Consider the following 20,251-nt stretch of genomic DNA (forward strand, 5'->3'; position numbering starts at 1 on the left):
AAGCCAGGAGGTTAACCATGTCTCAGTGAGGCTTGTGGAAGAGCATGCCAGGATTCTGCTATAGTCCGATTTAAGCAATTGCAAGACCAATGGATTAGGTCATAGCTCTGCAGTCTTGCCTTATCCAGGTACGGTACAGCATGGTAGCCCAAGTGGCTAGCACTGTGGCTTCACAGCGCCAAGGTCCCAGGTTCGATTCCCTGCTGGTTCATTGTCTGTGCTGAGTCTGCACGTACTCCCCGTGTCTGCATGGGTTTCCTCTGGGTGCTCCGGTTTCCTCCCGCAGTCCAAAGACGTGTAGGTTAGGTGGATTGGCCATGATAAATTGCCCTTAGTGACCAAAAAGGTTATGATGGGTTATTGGGTTATGGGGATAGGGTGGAAGTGAGGGCTTAAGTGGGTCGGTGCAGACTCTATGGGCCCGACGGCCTCCTTCTGTACTGTATGTTCTATGTTCTAAATGATATGGACAATTAACTAACTGAGGGATGGAGAATGCTCTGTGAACATCCCCGTTCTCAATTATGGCAGAGCCCAGCATCTGCGTGCAAAGAGCAAAATGAAATGTTTGTAACCTCCTTCATCCAGAGGTGTTTAGTGGGTGGTCTATCTTGGCCTCCTCTGGAAGTTCTCACCATTACAGCAGTCATTCTTCAAATTGATTTGTTCATATCAGGAAATGATGGCGCACACTGAATATAACAATGGCTACAGGCCCTGACAGTATCTGCAATGCTGAATACGTGCTCTAAAATTAGCTGTGTCTCTGACCAAGCTGTACCAGTCTCTAACACTGACGACCTGTCTAATAAAGTGGAAAATTGTCCAGGCATGTTGTGTCCACAAAATCCAACCCAGCCAATTACCGCCCCCATCAGTCTACTTCCAATCATTGACAAAATTATGCAATGTGACTGTTGAACTATTAAATACACTTAGTCACCAATAACCTGTTCATTGATGCTGTCTGGATTCTGTCAAGATAACTGCTCCAGACTCTGGTACAGCCTTGATCCAAACATGGACAAAAGAGCTGAATTCCAGAGGTGATACTGATTGCCCTTGACATTTAGGCCGAATTTGACCTTCGGAAACATGAAGGAACCCTAGTAATGTTGAAGTCAATGGGAATCCTGGGAAAAGCTCTTCACCTGCTGATTTCATACTTACCTTAAAACATAGTGGTTGTTGTTGGAAGGCAATCACCTCAGCCATAGGGCATTTCTGCAGGAGTTCCTCAAGGCACAGCCGTGAGTGAAACCCTCTTCACATGTTTCAGCAATGACTTACATCTTAAGGTCAGAGTGGGGAATGTTTACTGATGATTTCACAGTCTAGTTTATTATCAACTCCTCGCATAATGTTGCAGTCCTGGACAACATTCTGACTTTGGCTGATAAGTAGCAACTAACATTTGTGCTATACAAGTGCCGGGTCATGTTTATCTCTGCCGAGAGCCAATCTACCCCTCCCTGACATTCAATGACATGACCACAGCCTAATTCCCCAACATCAATATCACGGGGGTTACTATTGACTGACAAGTTAACTGGACCAGCCATATAAATACTGTGGCTGCAGGAGCAGGTCAGAAGCTAAGTATTCTCTGATGAGTAACCCGTCTCGTGACTCCCCGAGCCACAAGTTGAGAGTGTGAAGGAATATGTCCACTTACCTGGATGAGTACAGCTCCGGCAACATTGAAGAAGCTCTGCAAAATCCAAGACAAAACAACTTGCTGAATTGTCACGACCAATTTAACAGTCAGTCCCTCCATCATCCACAAATGTGGCTGCAGTGTGTAACGTCTACAAGGAGCAGTGCAACTTGCAAAGGCTTCTTTTAACAGCACCTCCCGAAGCCATGATCTCTGCCATCTGGAGAGCAGCAGGCACATGAGGGCACCACTAACCCCATTGTCTCCTCCAAGTCACATATTGTTCTGGATCAAAATCCTGAATCTCCTTGGCTAGCTGTATCATGAGCAAATCTTCATTTTGTTGACTTGTAGCAGTTTTAGGACGTACCTCGCCATCGCTTGTTCAAGGGAAGTTTGGATGGGCAATAATTGCTGGCCTTGCCGGTGATGTCCACATCTAATTAATCCATTTAAAAAACATGGTCCTTGGAGATTTGCTGTGTATATCTAAACTGTACTATGTAGCAAATAAATTAAGATAATCTACATTGTGACTTTTTTTGCCATCCTTCGGTCAACATTATAAGAACATAAGAACTAGGAGCAGGAGTAGGCCATCTGGTCCTTCGAGCCTGCTCCACCATTTAGTAAGATAATGGCTGATCTTTCGTGAACTCAGCTCCACTTTCCCGCCAAACACCATAACCCTTTATTCCTTTATTCTTCAAAAACCTATCTATCTTTATCTTGAAAACATTTAATGAAGGAGCCTCAACTACTTCACTGGGCAGGGAATTGTATAGATTCACAATGCTTTGGGTGAAGAAGTTCCTCCTAAACTCAGTCCTAAATCTACTTCCCCTTATTTTGAGGCTATGCTTCCTAGTTCTTCTTTCACCCACCAGTGGAAACAACCTGCCCGCATCTATCCTATCTATTCCCTTCATAATTTTATATGTTTCTATAAGATCCACCCCATCCTTCTAAATTTCAATGAGAACAGCCCCGGACTCCTCAACCTCCCCTCGTAATCCAACCCCTTCAGCTCTGGGATTAACCTAGTGAATCTCCTCTGCATACTCACCAGTGCCAGTACGTCCTTTCTCAGGTAAGGAGACCAAAACTGAACATAGTACTCCAGCTGTGGCCTCACTAACAATGTATACAGTTGCAGCATAACCTCCCTAGTCTTAAACTCCATCCCTCTAGCAATGATGGACAAAACTCCATTCGCCTCTTAATCACCTGTTGCACCTGTGAACCAACTTTATGCGACTCATGCACTAGGACACCCAGGTTCCTCTGTGGCAGTATGCTTACCTCCTGCTACTTGAGTTCCTCTTGGGAAGTATGTGGGAAGCAGCCCTGATGAATTCATGAAGAAAATAAATTGTGGTTCCTCAAACTAAACGAGATTAAACAAGTTACTGCAATATTTATTGGAGCTGTCATTTGAAAGTTCCATAAAAAGTGATCTTTTGGTAACTAATTATATGACTGAAATTTTTCAGCCTATTTTCTTTCAGATGTTCATATCCATTCTGTTGGTTAATGGCGTGTAAATCCTGTGGGAAAATGGAGTCTGTGTGTGTGATAATTGAAGTTTTGAAGGAGCATTTGTTTCCTAAGTGGTATAATCCATAAGAGTGCAGCTATTTCTAATTGTTATTGCTAATCTGCCTCCCATGAGAGATGGAACAGCTTCTTAATAGTAGCTATAAAATTTGACATCCTAAGATCCATTATATATAGCAACCAGAGCACAATTAAATTGCATTAGAGACCGCATCTCAAAAAGTGAACACATTGGGAAAGAGGCACTAAATTTATTGGATGTTTATGTTCTTCTGTTCAATAGGTTTAAAAATGTCGATTCATAGAATTGTAGAATTTACAGTGCAGAAGGAGACCATTCGGCTCATCGAGTCTACACTGGCCCTTGGAAAGAGCATCCCATCTCCGTAACCCAGTAACCCCACCTCACCTTTCTTGGATACTGTGGGAATTTATCATGGCCAATCCACCTAACCTGCACATCTTTGGACTGTGGGAGGAAACCGGAGCACCCGGAGGAAACCCACACAGTCATAGGGAGAATGTGCAGACTCCGCACAGACAGTGACCCAAGCTAGAATCGAACCTGGGACCCTGAAGCTGTGAAACAACTGTGCTAACCACTGTGCTACTACGCTACTGAGTAGGTTCACTACAAGCATGTGGCCAACAACCTGCTATGCTACTGAGGGAAAAAAAATGTGATTCCACAAACCAATCAAGATTAACAAGTCGCTATGATATTTAAGGGAAGCTATCATTTGGAATTTGTTGCATTCCAAATAAGCTTCTAATTTTATCATGAAGATTTTTTCCGGCAGTAATGGTTCTTATGGCCAAGATTTCAGCTTTGTTTCACCAAATCTCCAGGAGTTCCTGGAATATTTTGCCGAACAATTCCCCCTTTCCCCGAAGCAGAGCCACTATATAAAGGAAGATAAGTCACTAATTCATTTTTTCCAATTAAGGGGCAATTTAGTGTGGCCAATTCACCTAACCTGCATGTCTTTGGGTTGTGGGGGTGAAACCCACACAAACACGGGGAGAATGTGCAAACTCCACATGGACAGTGACCCAGAGCTGGGATCGAACCTGGGACCTCGGCGCCATGAGGCAGCAGGGCTAACGACTGCGCCACCGTGCTGCCCCATAAGTCACTAATTAAATGTTGATGGATTAACTTTTACCAATTAACTGTATAAGTCCATGCCTTTTTACCTGTACAAGCAAGGCTTTGCAAGAAAAGAATGTGACCTTTGTCTTGTGTGCTGGCATTTTGACAACCATGGAATTGAACTCACATAATACACTTAATTACTTAGTGCAATGGGAGGAACTCGTCACCCTCCCACTCAATAGGTTTGCAGCAGATGGGGAGGAAAATTTGGCCAACTGTCGCCTCACTACCCTGAGTCGGATGCCCCGCCCTCTGCTGGGATTGCCTCTGGCTCGTGTAGGCGGTGGCAGTGATTATGATTTGAGTGTTCTCTCCTGCCTGCCTCACTTGTCATTTTTGGGAGCACCTTGTTGTGGAAGGTGGTGCAGGAAGTGGTGGTGGTTCCCTCTTCACGGCCTCAGCCGTCTAGCCCTGGATTCAGCCATGAGCGCTGCAGCTTTCATGGGGAATTGTAATCCCTCGTGTCTTTCCTGGCGTTGCAGTGATGTTTCTGGTGCAGCATCATCAGGCTCCTGTTGGAGCTAGGGATGCTGCTGGATCATCACTCCCACTACCACCAGCCAGGGAAGTGGCCAGGATTGAGCAGGTCAACACTCTGTCTCTCCCACTGTAAGCTGGGGGTGCGGTCCGGGGTCCAAATTGTGGTTTTGTGTAATTTAGACATTGGATGCTGCTTTATAATTCCATTTTCTTTCTACGTTAGATGTTGTTTCCCAAGAGGGGATTTTTGAATTCATCAAATGGTAATTCCATTTAATAATTTAGAAATTTCCAGCAACCACAGAGCTGTTATAATTTTAACACCTAACAATGATCTAGTTTTTGTTTGGGTCGACGAAATGAAATGCTGAATAACCTCATTCTCTTGACTTGGCTGACAAGCAGTAATGTGATCCACATGCCAGAAAAAAGTCACCTCCCAGTGAATGTCAAGTGTGTGGCATTCGTTGAAGACGGTATCTATTAAAACATCAAACTACCTTTTCAAAAGTGTTTACAAATTGTCAAATCATATGGTCACAGGCGGACATCAATAATAATCCTGATTTGTGTTGCATTCCATCATTGTCATGAAGTTTTAACAAACATGCAGTGCTTTGGGGGAAGAGAAATAGTTTTCCTGGGAAAGACTCTCATATGAATTATGTTTTGTAACCAGATTGATATTATTGGTGTACAATGTAGAGAAGAAAATTGGACAAAGGTTATTTGTGGCAGACTCTTTTTTTTAAACGTGTTTCCAAGCCGTTATTAACTGTGACATCTGCTTAAGACTTCCTGCCCTCTGTTCCCATTCTGAAACGTTAACCAACCTATCTGAAACTCTATTCCTCAGGTAGCTCTTATCACAGCCTAATCTAGGGAACATTTGAATCATGGGCATGTGATTAAACTTGCCTCAGACAAAGTTACAGCTGATGAATTAATGTTGTCCATCTATTAGTTTAGGTGTTATTAGCTTTAGGTTTTCTGATTCAAACCCTGTGAGTCATCGAATAAAGTGTTTCATTGAATAAAGCTGCTGTGACATGTTGAATGCATGTGATTTTGTGAATACTTTTTGCCTTTACTTTGCACAAATGCTCACTTTTCCATTTCTGCGTGATTGGGCAACAATGCCTTTTAATCAGAATTTGGTTTGAAAACTGCTAAAATTTAACCTGTAAACTGCACCCACAAACTATTCAGAGGCACATAATACCCATTGGTTCTGAATTTTTTTAACTATTTACCGTTCAGTTTTTTTTCTGTAGTTATTCCCTCCGAGTCAATGGCTTAGCCTAAAGGCTTATGTTGTGCTCCTGATCTAGAGTTGGTTACATCAGGCTATATTTTCGAAGTGGAATTGGGAACCAGACAGCCTGATGAATTCCAGGTCCTGATCTCTGGCCTCAACTGCAATATTCATGCAATGAAATTTTGAAATGTAAATGCCCTCATTGGGCAGGAGTTGAGCTTGGTGCCCAGTTTAATGATGGGGAGCACCTCCAGGAGGTGGGAGCTGCCTATCTGGCTCAGTGCCAAAGTCCAAAAGCAGTCATGTTGGTGGCTGCCACTGCCCTCTGGGTTAGACCAGACGGTTCACTTGAAGGCCATGATGAATAAATGGTTGGGAATGAGGACAACTTGGCCAAATAAAGGTGATGGGCATATTCCAGCACAGATGACCCGAGGGCTTGATAACATTCCCTGTCATGATAGGAACCTTTCTTCGGCCCCTCGGTGAACTTAACAGCTGTGCGCGAATGTATACCAGACTGCTCTGGGTCATGCAAATAAGCTTTAAAAATTGCGTTCCCGACTGCCCAGGCCCATTAATGAGCACTGAAAGGAGCTTAATGGGCTGTTTTCCCCATTCCCTCCCTTCCATCAGCACTTTGAAACTTTCAAACTGTTCCAGAGGTGTTCTGATTTTGAGATGACCTCAGGAGATTGAATTTGAAATTGTGCTCACCCTGGGTCATGACCCCAGTGTTTGAAAATCCTATGGCGCTGCAGTGTTTAGCACTGCTGCCTCAAGGCACTGAGGTCCCGGGTCACTGTCCGTGTGGAGTTTGCACATTCTCTCAGTGTCTGTGTGGGTCTCACACCCACAGCCCAACGATGTGCAGTAGGTGGACTGGCCACGCTAAATTACCCCTTAATTGGAAAAAAAGGACTTGGGCACTTAAAATTATTAAAAAAAGAAATGGGGTAAATCCTTTTATTATCTTGAATACCTCCATCAAGTCACTCTTCAGCTTTTCTTTTCTATACAAAAGTTCCAGGTTGTTCCCTGGCAAGTGTAACCTCTTCGTTCTGGTATCATCCGTATCTATACCTTCGACAATGCCTCAAATCCTTTTTAAAAACTGGAGACCAATGCTTTGCATAAGAGTGGCCCAATCAAAGTTCAATTCACATTTATTACAGCTTCTCGCTTTTCAATATGTCCTGCAAAATGACTCCCTGTGCATGGTTAGCTTTTGTATGGCTTTATATTAACCAATGTTGCTACTTCTAATGCTTCATACCTTCCTTTATTCCTCTTTCTTATTTAGACTCTTATTACCCAAACAGTATATGGGCTGTATTTCTCCTACCAAAATGAACCACATCATGCTCATCTATATTGAAATTAATTTGTCAGTTAAATGCTAAAGCGACAAGTTGGTTAATATCTTCAATGGTGGTTAGCACTGTTGCTTTACAGCGCCAGGGTCCCAGGTTCGATTCAGGGCTTGGGTTACTGTCTGTGCGGAGTCGGCACGTTCTCCCAGTGCCTGCGTGGGCTTTCCTCCGGGTGCTCCGGTTTCCTCCCACAAGTCCCGAAAGACATGCTGTTAGGTAATCTGGACATTCTGAATTCTCCCTCCGTGTACCTGAACAGGCGCCGGAATGTGGCGACTCGGGGCTTTTCACAGTAACTTCATTGCAGTGTTAGTGTAAGCCTACTTGTTACTATAAATATTATTATATTGCGTTGTTTTTTTACATTGTGTTAACTGCACCTCTCGGTTTAGTGTGTGGTAATACTGTAGTCTCAAACTCAGTTCAGTGAGACAGCTGTAGACAGTGAACTGGCAATTGCTCTTCATCACCGTTACACTGTAACCTGCCCAAACCTGTATTAATCATTTCCAATTTTAAAATATCTATAGCCCAAGGTAATAGTGAATTAGCATTAGATAAGTTTAGGGATTGCCTAGCTGTTGAATTACAAAGAAATCCTTTGTATGCAGTGGAGGCAATTATACTTCTCAACAGTTATCACTATTTTAAATAATAATAATCGCTTATTGTCACAAGTCGGCTTCAGTGAAATTACTGTGAAAATCTCCTAATCCTCACGTTCCGGCGCCTGTTCGGGGAGGCCGGTACGGGAATTGAACCCGTGCTGCTGGTCTTGTTCTGCATTACAAGCCAGCTGTTCAGCCCACTGTACTAAACCAGTGGTGAAAGGTAGACACTGATATGAATGTACAGTTTATCTTCGGCAATCCATGGATCATTTAGAGCGTCTAATGATTTGCACTTTTCTGGCACTTTTGTGTGTTTGAAATCGGCACTGCTTTAGAATTGGAGCAGCACCAATTCTGCAGGAATGGAATCTTTTTGGTGCAAATACTGTACAAATTCATTGCAGAACAGCCCTTTTGCATCTTATCACACAATTCTTTGAGGTCTTTTAGATGATCACACACTATGTAGGTTGGCTTGAATACCGAGGAGTGTACAAACCCAGTTTTTTGTTTTCAACTTCTCCAGGATTTTTAATATTATTTTCAATGTATGCAAATATTGCTGCCCAGGCCAGCATTTGTTGCCCATTCCTAATTGCCTTTGAGAAGGTGGTAGTGCGCCGCCTTCTTGAACAGTGTAGTCCAACAGATGTAGCACAGTGCTGTTTGGAAGGGAGTTCCAGGATTTTGACCAAGCTGCAGTGAAGGAATGATGGCGATATATTTCCAAGTTAGGATGGTATGTGGCTTGAAGGGGCACTTGCACGTGGTAGTGTTCGTATGTGTCCGCTGACCTTTTCTTTCAAATTGCTAGAGGTTGCGAATTTGGAAAGTGTTGTCAAAGTAGCTTTGGTGAGTTACTGCAGTGTTTCTTGTATACAGTACACAATGCTGCTACTATATTGGTGGTGGAGGGAGTGAACATTTAAGTTAGTGTCTGGGGTGCCGATAAAGCAGGACTCTTTGTCCTGAATGGTGTTGAGCTTTCAGAGTTTTGTTGGAACTGTACTCACCAAGGAAAGTGGCGAGGATTCCATCGCATTCCTGATTTGTGCCTTGTAGATGGTGAGCGGGCTTTCAGGAGTCAGGAGGTGTGTTATTCACCCCACAATTCTCAGTCATGTGTGCCACCACATTTAGCTATAACTTTGCCCTGGGTGGGCAGGAGGATGGCAACTGAATGATGCAGACTATCAAATGCCCAAAGATGCCAGCATCCTTGCCCTACCCCAATAGACTGCGCCATCTTAAAGGCCACCATCAAGCAGACCTTAGGATTCCACTGCAAGCATATAAACAGCATCTCCAACATCCTTTCCATGAAGTCATTGGTGTTGCTGCCTTTAGCCCATTCAATAACCTGAGTTTCAGTCGTATTTTGTCCATTTGGTTCTCTCTGCTGCCCCAGCACCCACGTCATAGTGACAGCAGAAGAGGAAGTTATATAGGAAGGAAAGAAAAAGAATTAGGAAAATAAAATGTAAGAACACAGAAGGGATGAAATGAAGATGCAGGAAGATCTTTAGAAGTTGAGGTTGAGTGAGTTAGGGAGATGGAAGTGACAGATGGCGAGTAACCTTTATCAGTTTGAGCCTTTATCCTTTCTGTGATTTGACTTAATCAGAATTGTGTTGGTAGAGGGATCTTTGAAGTTCCAGTTTATGGACTATTCAAAGATTGAGAGGCTGGGCATGGCAGTGAGGTTAAATAAGCAATGCGATGTCAGGGGAGGAACCATTCAGAGTCCATGGGTAACTGTTCAGTTAATTTTAGTTTTATTTTGCAAGATAGTTTGTTAATATCTTTTTTAATACATCATTTTAGCTGTGGGTACCGAGGTTTGTGCGGAAGGTTGTTCAAAATGTGTAGGTGGGAGGTCGGGGTGGGAAGATAATGGAGCCATTTGGTGTTGATGGCCTTGGCCCTCCTTATTTGTGAGACAAGTGGTGCGATTTGCTGACCAACCCACTGTGTGGTTTTCAGCGACGGAGATGGCCCGCTAGCGGGATTTTCTGGTCCCGCCGTTGGCAACGGGATTTTCCGTTGACTGCACCCGCCATCGGTGGGACCGGGATATTCCACCGGCGCAAACAGCCGATAAATCCCCCACAAACTAATTTATGAAAAGTTTGGGTTAATCAGTGGGGCATTTGAAACAAACTACATGGTTGTTGTTCAAGTTACAAATAATTCCGCCCGATGCATGTGCTCACCTTTTGTGCAACGTAAACAAAGGATATCTCTTGTAGTTGAAAATTGTGAACACATAAGTAGGTGTAGTTTGCTGACTGATTTGGCGGCGAGCCTGTTTTTGACTATTTTTGTCAATGCTGAAGGTTTTTTATGACCATGTCTGTGCAAGTTTCCCCCTCTCCAGGTAAAGATAGAGGCTAGCTATGAAAGTTTCATTTTTTAGTTCGGTGACTTACAGCCAAGCTGTTTTTGTTTTCTCGAGAAATTCCATGGTAACTAATGATATTCCTTATTCATACAGGGGAATTAATTCTATCAAGGGACTCACAACACACTCCAATGGGAACATACCCAAGGTGAGATCCTAGCAGCATGGATCCGGATGAATTCCCACCCCCTCCCCCTGAAGGTAAAATCTATGCAGTTCTTTAAGTTGCACCCTATGTGAAAAATAATCAAGCTTTGTGAAATCTGAAGTGGTGACTGCAGTGCCTCTGCCAACCAATGACATGATGGATGAGACTAGGCCTAAATGGAGGTGGTGAATTTTCACGTATTTCAGGAATGCCTGAGCCTTGGGCATTTTTTGCATTTTTTTAAGCACCACAAACTTTTTTTTCATTCATTGTGATGTGTTTATGAAATTACTTACATTCCTTTATTACAAGACAATTAAATATGGAGAAGGCAATTGGGCCTATCTGCATCAATCTGTCCTGAGAGACCCTCATTGTCCCCACCCCTTGCACATTGTAACATCAAATTTGCTTCTTAAATGATTCAGGAAGGGTATGTGGTGGCATAGTAGTATTGTCACTGGACTAGTAATCCAGAGATCCAGGGTAATTCTATGGGGATCCGAGTTCAAATCCCACCACAGCAGATGATAGATTTTGAATTCAATAAAAAGCTGGAATTAAAAGTCAATCGTGGTACAAACTCATCTGATTCACTAATGTCCTTCAGGGAAGAAAATCTGCCAGTGGTACCTGGTCTGGTCTACATGTGACTACAGATTCACAGCAATGTGGTTGACTCGTAAATGGCTTCTGAAATAGACTAGCAAGCCTCTCAGTTCAAGGGCAAATAGGGATGGGTAATACATGCTGCCCAGCCAGCTTTCAAAAGATTATTGCTTCCTCTACTCCATCTGGAAATTTTGTCTGTACATCCTCGTACTAGAATGTAAACTGAATGCAACTGCTTCCCCATGTGCGTTGGATAAAATATTTTCTTATCAAGCATCCTACACCATTGAACATTTTGATCATGAGATAGAAGCAGCTAAAAGAATCCCTGCAATCTCATACATGAGAACATGTCTTGATTATTTTCTATGTTATGATGTATCTGCCCAATAGATATAAAATGCCACTTTATTGGCTGTTGCATGTCTCAGTAAACTGCTAGTTATACATGGGCTACATTTTTAATTCGCAAGATCAATAATACATATTTTCACGGAGCTATTTTTAATGCATGTAATGACCATAATGTTAGTCACTCGGTGTGTAATCTTGTGAGGCTCTCTTTCCTTTCCCATAGTTAATTTCACATTTAATAGTGTGCTTCTGACAACTACCTGGTCCATTAATAATCAGCTACAATACTTTCTTCAACCATTGCATAACAAAGCTGCTGTGAAAAGATGTATCTTTTCTAATGCTACTGTTTGCAAGGTCATCTTAACAGCGGGATGTCAATTTCTCTTCCTTACTCTTTCCTGATTTATTCTAATCTACTTTATAACTTTATTTTACCTAACCAGTGAATTATACCCGTGTGAGCAGATTTGACATTGCAAGTTATGCATTATTTAGATGGGTTAGCTGGATGTGCTCCAAAACCAATTGCTCTTCTAGGGAAGCGGTTTCAGTACAGCTACATTACTAGCATCTTTCTGATAATGTGGAAAATTGCCCAGGTTGATCCCGTCCACAAAAAGCATGACAAATGCAACCTCGGCTAGCATCCCAGCAGCCTGCTCTCAGGCATCAGCAAAGTGATGGAAGGATTCATGGAGGATTGTGTTATCGAGTGGCACTTAGACACCAATAACCTGGTAAATGGAGTACAATGTGGGAAAATGTGAAATTGTCCAATTCGGCAGGAAGAATAAAAAAGAAGCATATTACCAAAATGGTGAGTGATTGCCGAGCTCTTGAGGTAGAGAAGGATCTGTTGTCCTCGTGCATGAATCGCAAAAGGCTGGTATGCAGGTATAGCAAGTAATTGTGTGGGGAATTGAATACCAGAGTAAGGAGGTTATGCTTACCTTGTACAGGGCACTAGTGATACCACGTCGTGATTCAGTGACCCCGTTGCCCCGGGCACAACGGATAAATTACGCGAGAGCCCCAAGTTACCCTACTCGCTCTGCCAGGCCCGGTCTAAATCTCGCCCTCACTGGGTGTGATCCACACCTGAATATTTAAATGAGCCATGGGAGTCAATGGCCGCGCCTGCGAGACCTCGCCATGGTGTCAGTTCCAGATAGCAGCCTGAAAAGGGGGGATTGTAGAGATCAGGGCTCCTATTCAAAATGGCACCCAGATCTGCAAGGAGCTGTTCCTGCTGGCAAGGAAATATGAGTGTGGTCCCGGCAGGGAAAAACTCCCAGAAGCTTAAAAAATACAGTTAAAGTACCTGTGAATAGCGAAGGTGAATCTCGGCCCTTCAGCCGCCGAGAACCACACTGTCAAAGCAGACGTTAACTTTTGTCTGCTGAATTGGGCCCCATATTTGGAGTACTATGTACAATATTGGCCACCTTATTTAAGGAAGGATGTAAATGCTTTGGATGCAGTTCAAGGAAGTTTTTCGAGATTAATACTCGGAATGGGTGGATTGTCTTGAGAAAAGGTTGAACAGGCTATCCTTGTATCCGCTGGAGTTCAAAAGAGTCAGAGTTGACTTGATTAAAACATGTAAAATTCTGAAGGGTCCTGACAGCGTGAGAATCTAGAACTAAGGGCCAATGTTTAAAGATAAGGAATCGCTCATTTAAAGACGAAATGTGGTGAAAGTGAGCCTTTAGAATTCTCTTCCTGCAGGGCAGCACGGTGGTGCAGTGGTTAGCACTGCTGCCTCACGGCGCCGAGGTCCCAGGTTCGATCCCGGCTCTGGGTCACTGTCCATGAGGAGTTTGCATATTTTCCCCGTGTTTGCGTGGATTTCTCCCCCACAATCCAAAGACGTGCAGGGTAGGTGGATTGGCCATGCTAAATTGCCCCTTATTTGGAAAAAATTAATTGTGTATTCTAAAATTTAAAAAGAAAGAATTCTCTTCCTGTAGAGCCGGGGGCAGCAGAATCTTTGAATATTTTAAGCCAAGATGGATAGATTCTTGGTACGAAAGAGGTTGATAGGTTATCGGGAGTAGCCATAGAGTAAATGTGACATTGCTACCAGATCAATCATAATCTTATTAAATTGCAGAGCAGGTTGGAGGGGCTGAATGGCTACACTTGCTCCTTGTTCATGTGTTGAAAGGCTGCTTATTGATGCTCAGCTTGGATGATGTCAGGACCACTCTGCTCCAGATTTCATTCCAGCTTTGGTGCCAACATGGATAGGGAGCTGAATTCTGGAAGTGAGATAAGAGTGGCCTTGACTTCAAGTCAGCATTAAGTGGGCTCTCCAGGAGTCCTCGTACAATTGAAGTCCGTGGGAATCAGGAGGTGCAGCTTTGACTAGTTGGATTAGGTTCTGCATCCTTATCGCTTTTTTGGTACAGACGTTTCTCCAGAATTCTCTATTGGATTAATTAGCGATAATCTTCCAGTTATGACCTCTGGTTTTGGACACTCCCCACAACTGAATAATTTTCTGGCTGTATTTGTACCAACACCACACATGCACTGTTCAGCCACAGAACATAGACCAGTACAGCACAGAACAGGCCCTTCGGCCCTCGATGTTGTGCCGAGCATTGTCGTAAACCAAAATCAAGCTATCCCACTCGCTGTCATTCTGGTGTGCTCCATATGCCTATCGAATAACCGCTTGAAAGTTCCTAAAGTGTCCGACTCCCCTATCACAGCAGGCAGTCCATTCCACACCCTAACCTCTCTCTGAGTAAAGAACCTACCTCGGACATCCCTCCTAGGTTAAAACAAAACTCGCAGAAAGTCAGATTTAAGTCCCACGTGATCTTGGAGGCATCTTTCGTAGACTGGAACACCCATGAGGTGATTCGTCACTACAATCAACGGCAGGAGAGGGTGAGAGGCAGAGGGCCAGAAAGACGCCAAATGGGCACCACGCCAACCCACGCATGCGCAGTTGGGCCGTGCCAACCTGCGCATGCGCGGGGGAATTCTTCAGAGCGCTGGCCGCGACTCAACATGGTGTCGGTGTTCAGGGGCTGCTCGCCCAATAATGTAGGCCCGGGGAGGAGAGGCCAGCCTGCTGATTGGTGGGCCCCGATCGCGGGCCTGACCCCATCGGAGGCCCCCCCCAAGTGAAGGATCGCCTTTCCCCGCCCCACAGGCTGCCCCCCCCCCAACCCTTTGTGCAGAGTTCCCGCCGGCAGCGACCAGGGGTGAACGGCGCCGGCGGTGCCCTTGTCATATCCGCGCGGCCACTCGGCCCCGCCAATTCCAGCGGCCCGCTGCCGGTGCCGCGTCAAACACGCCGGCTCGAATGACGCTGATTCTCCGTACCTCGGAGAATCACGTGCCGGTGTCGGGGCGTCATGGTGCGGTTGTGGCGATTCTCTGGCCCGGCGCGGGGCTCGGAGAATCGCCCCCGTTATACTTCAGTTATACAGCGAATTGGTGAAATCACATCTCAAGTGTAGTTTTGGTCTCCTTATTTAAGGAAGGATGTAAGTGACTCAGAGGAGCTAGATTTATACCTGGAATTAGCAGACTGTTTTATGCAGAATGGCGTGTTTCCACTGGAGTTTAGAAAAGTGACGGGTGACTTGGTTGAAGTATATAAGGGCCAGAATTCTCCGTTTGAGCCGACTTTGTTCTTTTGCTGGAGATAATGGCAACTGATACAAATTTATGCAGGATGGGATTGTGAGGTAGTGAGTGGTCCAATAGCGATGTCTGGCGGCCGGGCCCCCATCCCACTCGCAACAAAATTCCCCCCCCCCCGGAATTTTCTTGGTCGCCCACCCCCCCCCCCCCAAAACAGTATGAGGGTAACCCAACCCTCCCCACTGACTCCCTCCACCAGAACCCTCCATTAGAGAGAACCCCACCACAGACCCCCCATTATAAAGACCCCCATTATAAATGCCCCAATTACAGAGACCTCCATCAGATAAACCCTGTAATTATAGACACCACACAGCAGGGACCCCCCCAACCCATTACAGAGACCCCCTCCCCCACCAGATACTCCCATCAGTGGCCCCCCTTTTTACAGAGTTCCCCCCCCCCCCAGAGATCTCCCCCCAATTACAGAGCCCCTCTGAAGAGTCCACCCCCCCCCCCCATAAGAGAGCCCCCTGCCTGGAACCCCACCCAGCCCATAGGTGAGCCCCCTGCCTGGAACCCATACCACCCCATAAGAGAGACCCCTGCCTGGAACCCTCCCATAAGAGGGATCCTTGTCTGGAAGCTCGAGAGCAGTCTAGACAGAGGCAGTGAAACAAAATCATTGCTTTAAAACTCCTGTGCATTACACCTGCTTCCAGGAAAGTGAACACCGGTCCGCTCGGTTTAAACAGCTTCAGATCCTTGATCTGTAAGCCTTTCATCCATATTTGTATGAAATCGCTTTAACTAGGCTGTGATTCATGGCTTCCACACACACCCAACTATCTGCCTCATCTGGCTTCATGCTTGAGTAAATTTCAAATAGTCAGCTATGACACTAACCCAATGTTTATAAACATCCAGCTGTGATTGACAGTTTCTAGACCACATCAAAAACAATTAAGTGCTTTCACTTCCTCTTTTTCTTTGCAGAAAGCAGAAGGAGGGGTCTAGTGGGTGTGAGCCGGCAGGATTTGCATTATGGAGTGCCGAATGGTGGCCCTCCGATGGACCTTGGGGGAAACTCCTTTAAAGCGTTACCCCCTTAGCCCAACACGACCTCCAACACATCAGGGCCATGTTTGTAAATGCCTGCACCAATTCTGGCCCATGTGAATCCCGGCCCAGAGGGTTGGAGATTCATGCAGGCTCGGAGAATATGGTGCCCAGCCCGTTAATAGGATGCAAATGATTCAAATTGACCCGTTTGTATCCTCCAACTAACACTGGTGTGAACCTTGATGCCACCACCAGCGGGGGACTGGAGCATCGAACGCCGATCCTGTTTTTGCCCGATGTTGGTTTCTCTGCCGCAACAAGAACTCCGCTACCATCAGCGTGTGGCAGCGAATCCTGAATGGTCTTGAGAAGGTGGATGTGGAAAGGATAATTCCGCTTGTGGGTGAGTCCAGAATTAGGAGGCACTGCTTGAAAAGTAGGGGACATCATCTTAGGACAGAGGTGAGGATAAATGGTTTCTCTCAAGGATGTGCGACTTAGAAGGCACGGGGTGGGGTAGAGTCATTGAATATTTTTAACAGAAAGGTAGATAAATTCTTATTAGGCAAGGGAATCAAAGATTATCATCATGGTTATGTGGACTTCAAAAGACAAATAGATCTGCATGATCTTATTGAATGGTAGAGCAGGCTCGAGGGGCAAAATGGTGTACCACTGTTCTTGTTTATTATGTTCGTATCACAGCTGTGTTTTAGGCAGCGTTCTTTAATTCCTAATTGAATCAGATTGGCTAGAGTGTCTCATTCACTGAGCGAGAGTCAGTTTTCTGAGTGTCTGTCATTCACTGAGCGGGAGTCGGTTTTCTGGATTAAGGCCCCAGTTGGAGTTTGGCTTTGGGCTGAGGAGAGGAGGGGAATGGAACAGTAAGTAGGAGGAGGGGGAATGGGTGAAGGTGGAGGATGGAGGCATTGGGGAAGGAATGCAGGGGGTGAAAGGAAGGCGGGGTGGGAAGTGAAGGGAGAAGGGGAAACCGTGAAGGTAAGGGGAGTGGAAGGGGTGAGGGGAAGAGGATGAAGGGGAGGTGGTGAAGATAAGGGGGTATTGAGGTGAAGTGGAGGGGAGGGACGTAAGGGGAGGAAGATGAGAATGTGGAGGGAAATTGGGAAGGATTAAAGGGATGGGGAGAAGGTCGCGGGTAAGGCAGTGAAGCAGGAGGGGAAGGAGTTGAGGAGGAGGAAGACGAGAATGTGGAGGGCAATTGGGAAAGATTAAAGGGATGGGGAGAAGGTGGCGGATAAGGCAGTGAAGCAGGAGGGGAAGGAGTTGAGGAGGAGGAGGAAGACGAGAATGTGGAGGGCAATTGTGAAAGATTAAAGGGATGGGGAGAAGGTGGCGGGTAAGGCAGTGAAGCAGGAGGGGAAGGAGTTGAGGAGGAGGAGGAAGACGAGAATGTGGAGGGCAATTGGGAAAGATTAAAGGGATGGGGCGAAGGTGGAGGGTAAGGCGATGAAGTAGGAGGGGAAAGAGTTGAATGATGTAACTGACTTTCTGCATACGCGAGGACCAGACTATTATGGGTGGCCATTTTGCATTGGCAAGAGACTCTGGACGGGAAAAGCAGAGTATAGCCCACTGGCAGCACAGCCAGCTTTCCCCACCATATTTCTGACACTTTGTCAAAATAAAATGTAGAGGTGGGTTCCATGGCGTAATGCTGGCGGGATGGACTCATTCAGAGCTTGCCCCACCAGCAACCTAGGCTTTTAAAACAGTAAAAATTAAAAAAGGAACACCCCACCGATTCCCACCACCACCCCGTAGTTGATGAGTCAACATCCCTGAACTCTAACTTCACTGCACTGTTGGAGGAGCATCCGTGCTACAAAAACCACTGCAGTTCCCGAAGGTGGCTCAGCTGCACCTGCTCAAAGGCAACTTGGAATAGACAATAAATTCCAGCAATGCTAACCGCATCCATGCCTCAGGAACGTATTTTAAAATAGAGAAAACATTGTGGGCGGGATTCTCCAGCCGTCTTCGCCCAGCGACTGGAGAATCCTGCCCGAGGTCAGTAGATTTTTCCATTGTCGCCGTCTCACCCGTGGCTTTCTTGCGGCGGGCGGGGTGGAAGAATCCAGCCCTGTATGAGATCAGATGTTAGGATATTACTGAAAGCATGCTGACTCTAGGGCAGGGATCTTCCTGTTGAGGACTGTTGAAACACATTACGGTACGGTACAGCACGGTAGCATTAGGGGCAGCACGGTAGCATGGAGGGGCAGCACGGTAGCATGGTGGTTAGCATAAATGCTTCACAGCTCCAGGATCCCAGGTTCGATTCCCGGCTGGGTCACTGTCTGTGTGGAGTCTGCACGTCCTCCCTGTGTGTGCGTGGGTTTCCTCCGGGTGCTCCGGTTTCCTCCCACAGTCCAAAGATGTGCAGGTTAGGTAGATTGGCCATGCTAAATTGCCCGTAGTGTCCTAATAGTAAGGTTAAGGGGGGAGTTGTTGGGTCGCGGGTATAGGGTGGATACGTGGGTTTGAGTAGGGTGATCATTGCTCGGCACAACATCGAGGGCCGAAGGGCCTGTTCTGTGCTGTACTGTTCTATGTTCTATGTAAAATGTGTGACTGACAATCTATGCAGGGCAACCCCAGACCTGAACTGACCAATACATAATGTAAAGTTATCCTGTTTATTTGTGTGTGTGTGTATATATATATTTCTCTTGTTTTGTAATTGCTCCTGAGCTTGTGTTTACATTCATTGCATCTGTGTCAGTGGTATTGAAATAAAGAATGGAATTGCAAAGCAAGCTTGTGTTAGGATCACCAGCACCATTTCTGCAGGGGCTCATTTTGACTGATCAATCAACGTGAAGAAGCGGTTAAATTCATGCAGCCATCTCAGCTGATTTCTGTAAAACCATGCTGCCATTTGTAAATTTGTAAATGGTTGGACACACTGAGACTAAAGTGTTGTTGAGAATTAAATTATTGTACTGAGCAATGGGCAAGATGCAAAATGAAGCTGGAGTAAAATGACAAATGATTTTATGAAGCTCCCCACCTACTTTCATGTGCTCTGTGCAAAGGTTTGCTTCCATAAAAAAATCTTTAACCCCCTTTGAAATGAAAATGATTGAAATTGTTCTGGAATAGTAGGATACTGAGAGAATGATTGAACGGCTTATATCAGGCTTCATAGGGGCCGGAAAACCCTCCATGATTTGGATGGGGGTCCTGCAGAGGGATAGACAGTCGGCCTGGGGAGAGGGAGTGGGGGGGGGGGGGGGGGGGGGGGGGGGGTTTGCGCTGCCAAATCTGATATCTTATTGCTGGGCTGCCAATGCGGAGAAGGCGTTGGGGCGGTGTGGAGACCTGGAGTCTGCCCGGGTGCTGGTGGAGTCTGGGTCATGTAAAGGGTCCAGCTTGGGGGCACTGGTGACAGCATCTCTGCCATTTGCTCTATCAAAGTACTTGTCCGTCTGTTGTCTCCACTTAAAAAATATGGAGGCATCTCCGTCAGCATTTTGAGCTGGGGGTCAGTGTCAAGGCTGGCCCCCATTTGTTCGAGTCAGAAAAGTTAGATGCCACGTTTGGGGAGGTGGAAGGGCAAGGGTGGAAAGAGTGAATGATTTATTTCTGGAGGGTTGGCTTGCCAGCCTGGAGGAATTGAAAGAGAAATTTGAGCTCTCGGGCTCAAACTCGTTTCGGTGCCTCTAGGTACGGAATTTTGTGCAACGGATGTTTCCGACATACCAGGTGGCACCACCATCATCCTTGCTGGAGAGGATCCTTTCTTGTTCAGGGTCGGAAGAGGGTAAGATGTTCGGATTAAGGTCTGGTCTTGGTGAAACGGGTGAAGGCCAAATGGGAGAAGGAGCTGAACCTCTATTGGAGGAAGAGGTGTGGAGTGTTTTCCGGGTGAATGCCATATCATCGTGAGCAAGGCGGAGCCTGATCCAACTGAAGATAGTGTTTAGGGCGTACCATACTAAAGGCAGAATGAGTC

General features: G+C 45.6%; 1 protein-coding gene across 1 annotated transcript in view; it reads left to right on the forward strand.

Annotated features, from left to right (window-relative positions):
• The window catches only part of arhgef10 (Rho guanine nucleotide exchange factor (GEF) 10), a 372,032-nt gene that overhangs the window by 38,694 nt on the left and 313,087 nt on the right, over positions 1-20,251 (forward strand). Inside the window, 1 exon segment of the mRNA XM_038800413.1 lies at positions 10,587-10,694. Coding sequence (XP_038656341.1) covers positions 10,658-10,694 — 37 coding nt within the window. The 5' untranslated portion in view covers positions 10,587-10,657.

Source organism: Scyliorhinus canicula, chromosome 6 (genome assembly GCF_902713615.1).
Source record: "Scyliorhinus canicula chromosome 6, sScyCan1.1, whole genome shotgun sequence".
Taxonomy (NCBI): Eukaryota; Metazoa; Chordata; class Chondrichthyes; order Carcharhiniformes; family Scyliorhinidae; genus Scyliorhinus; species Scyliorhinus canicula.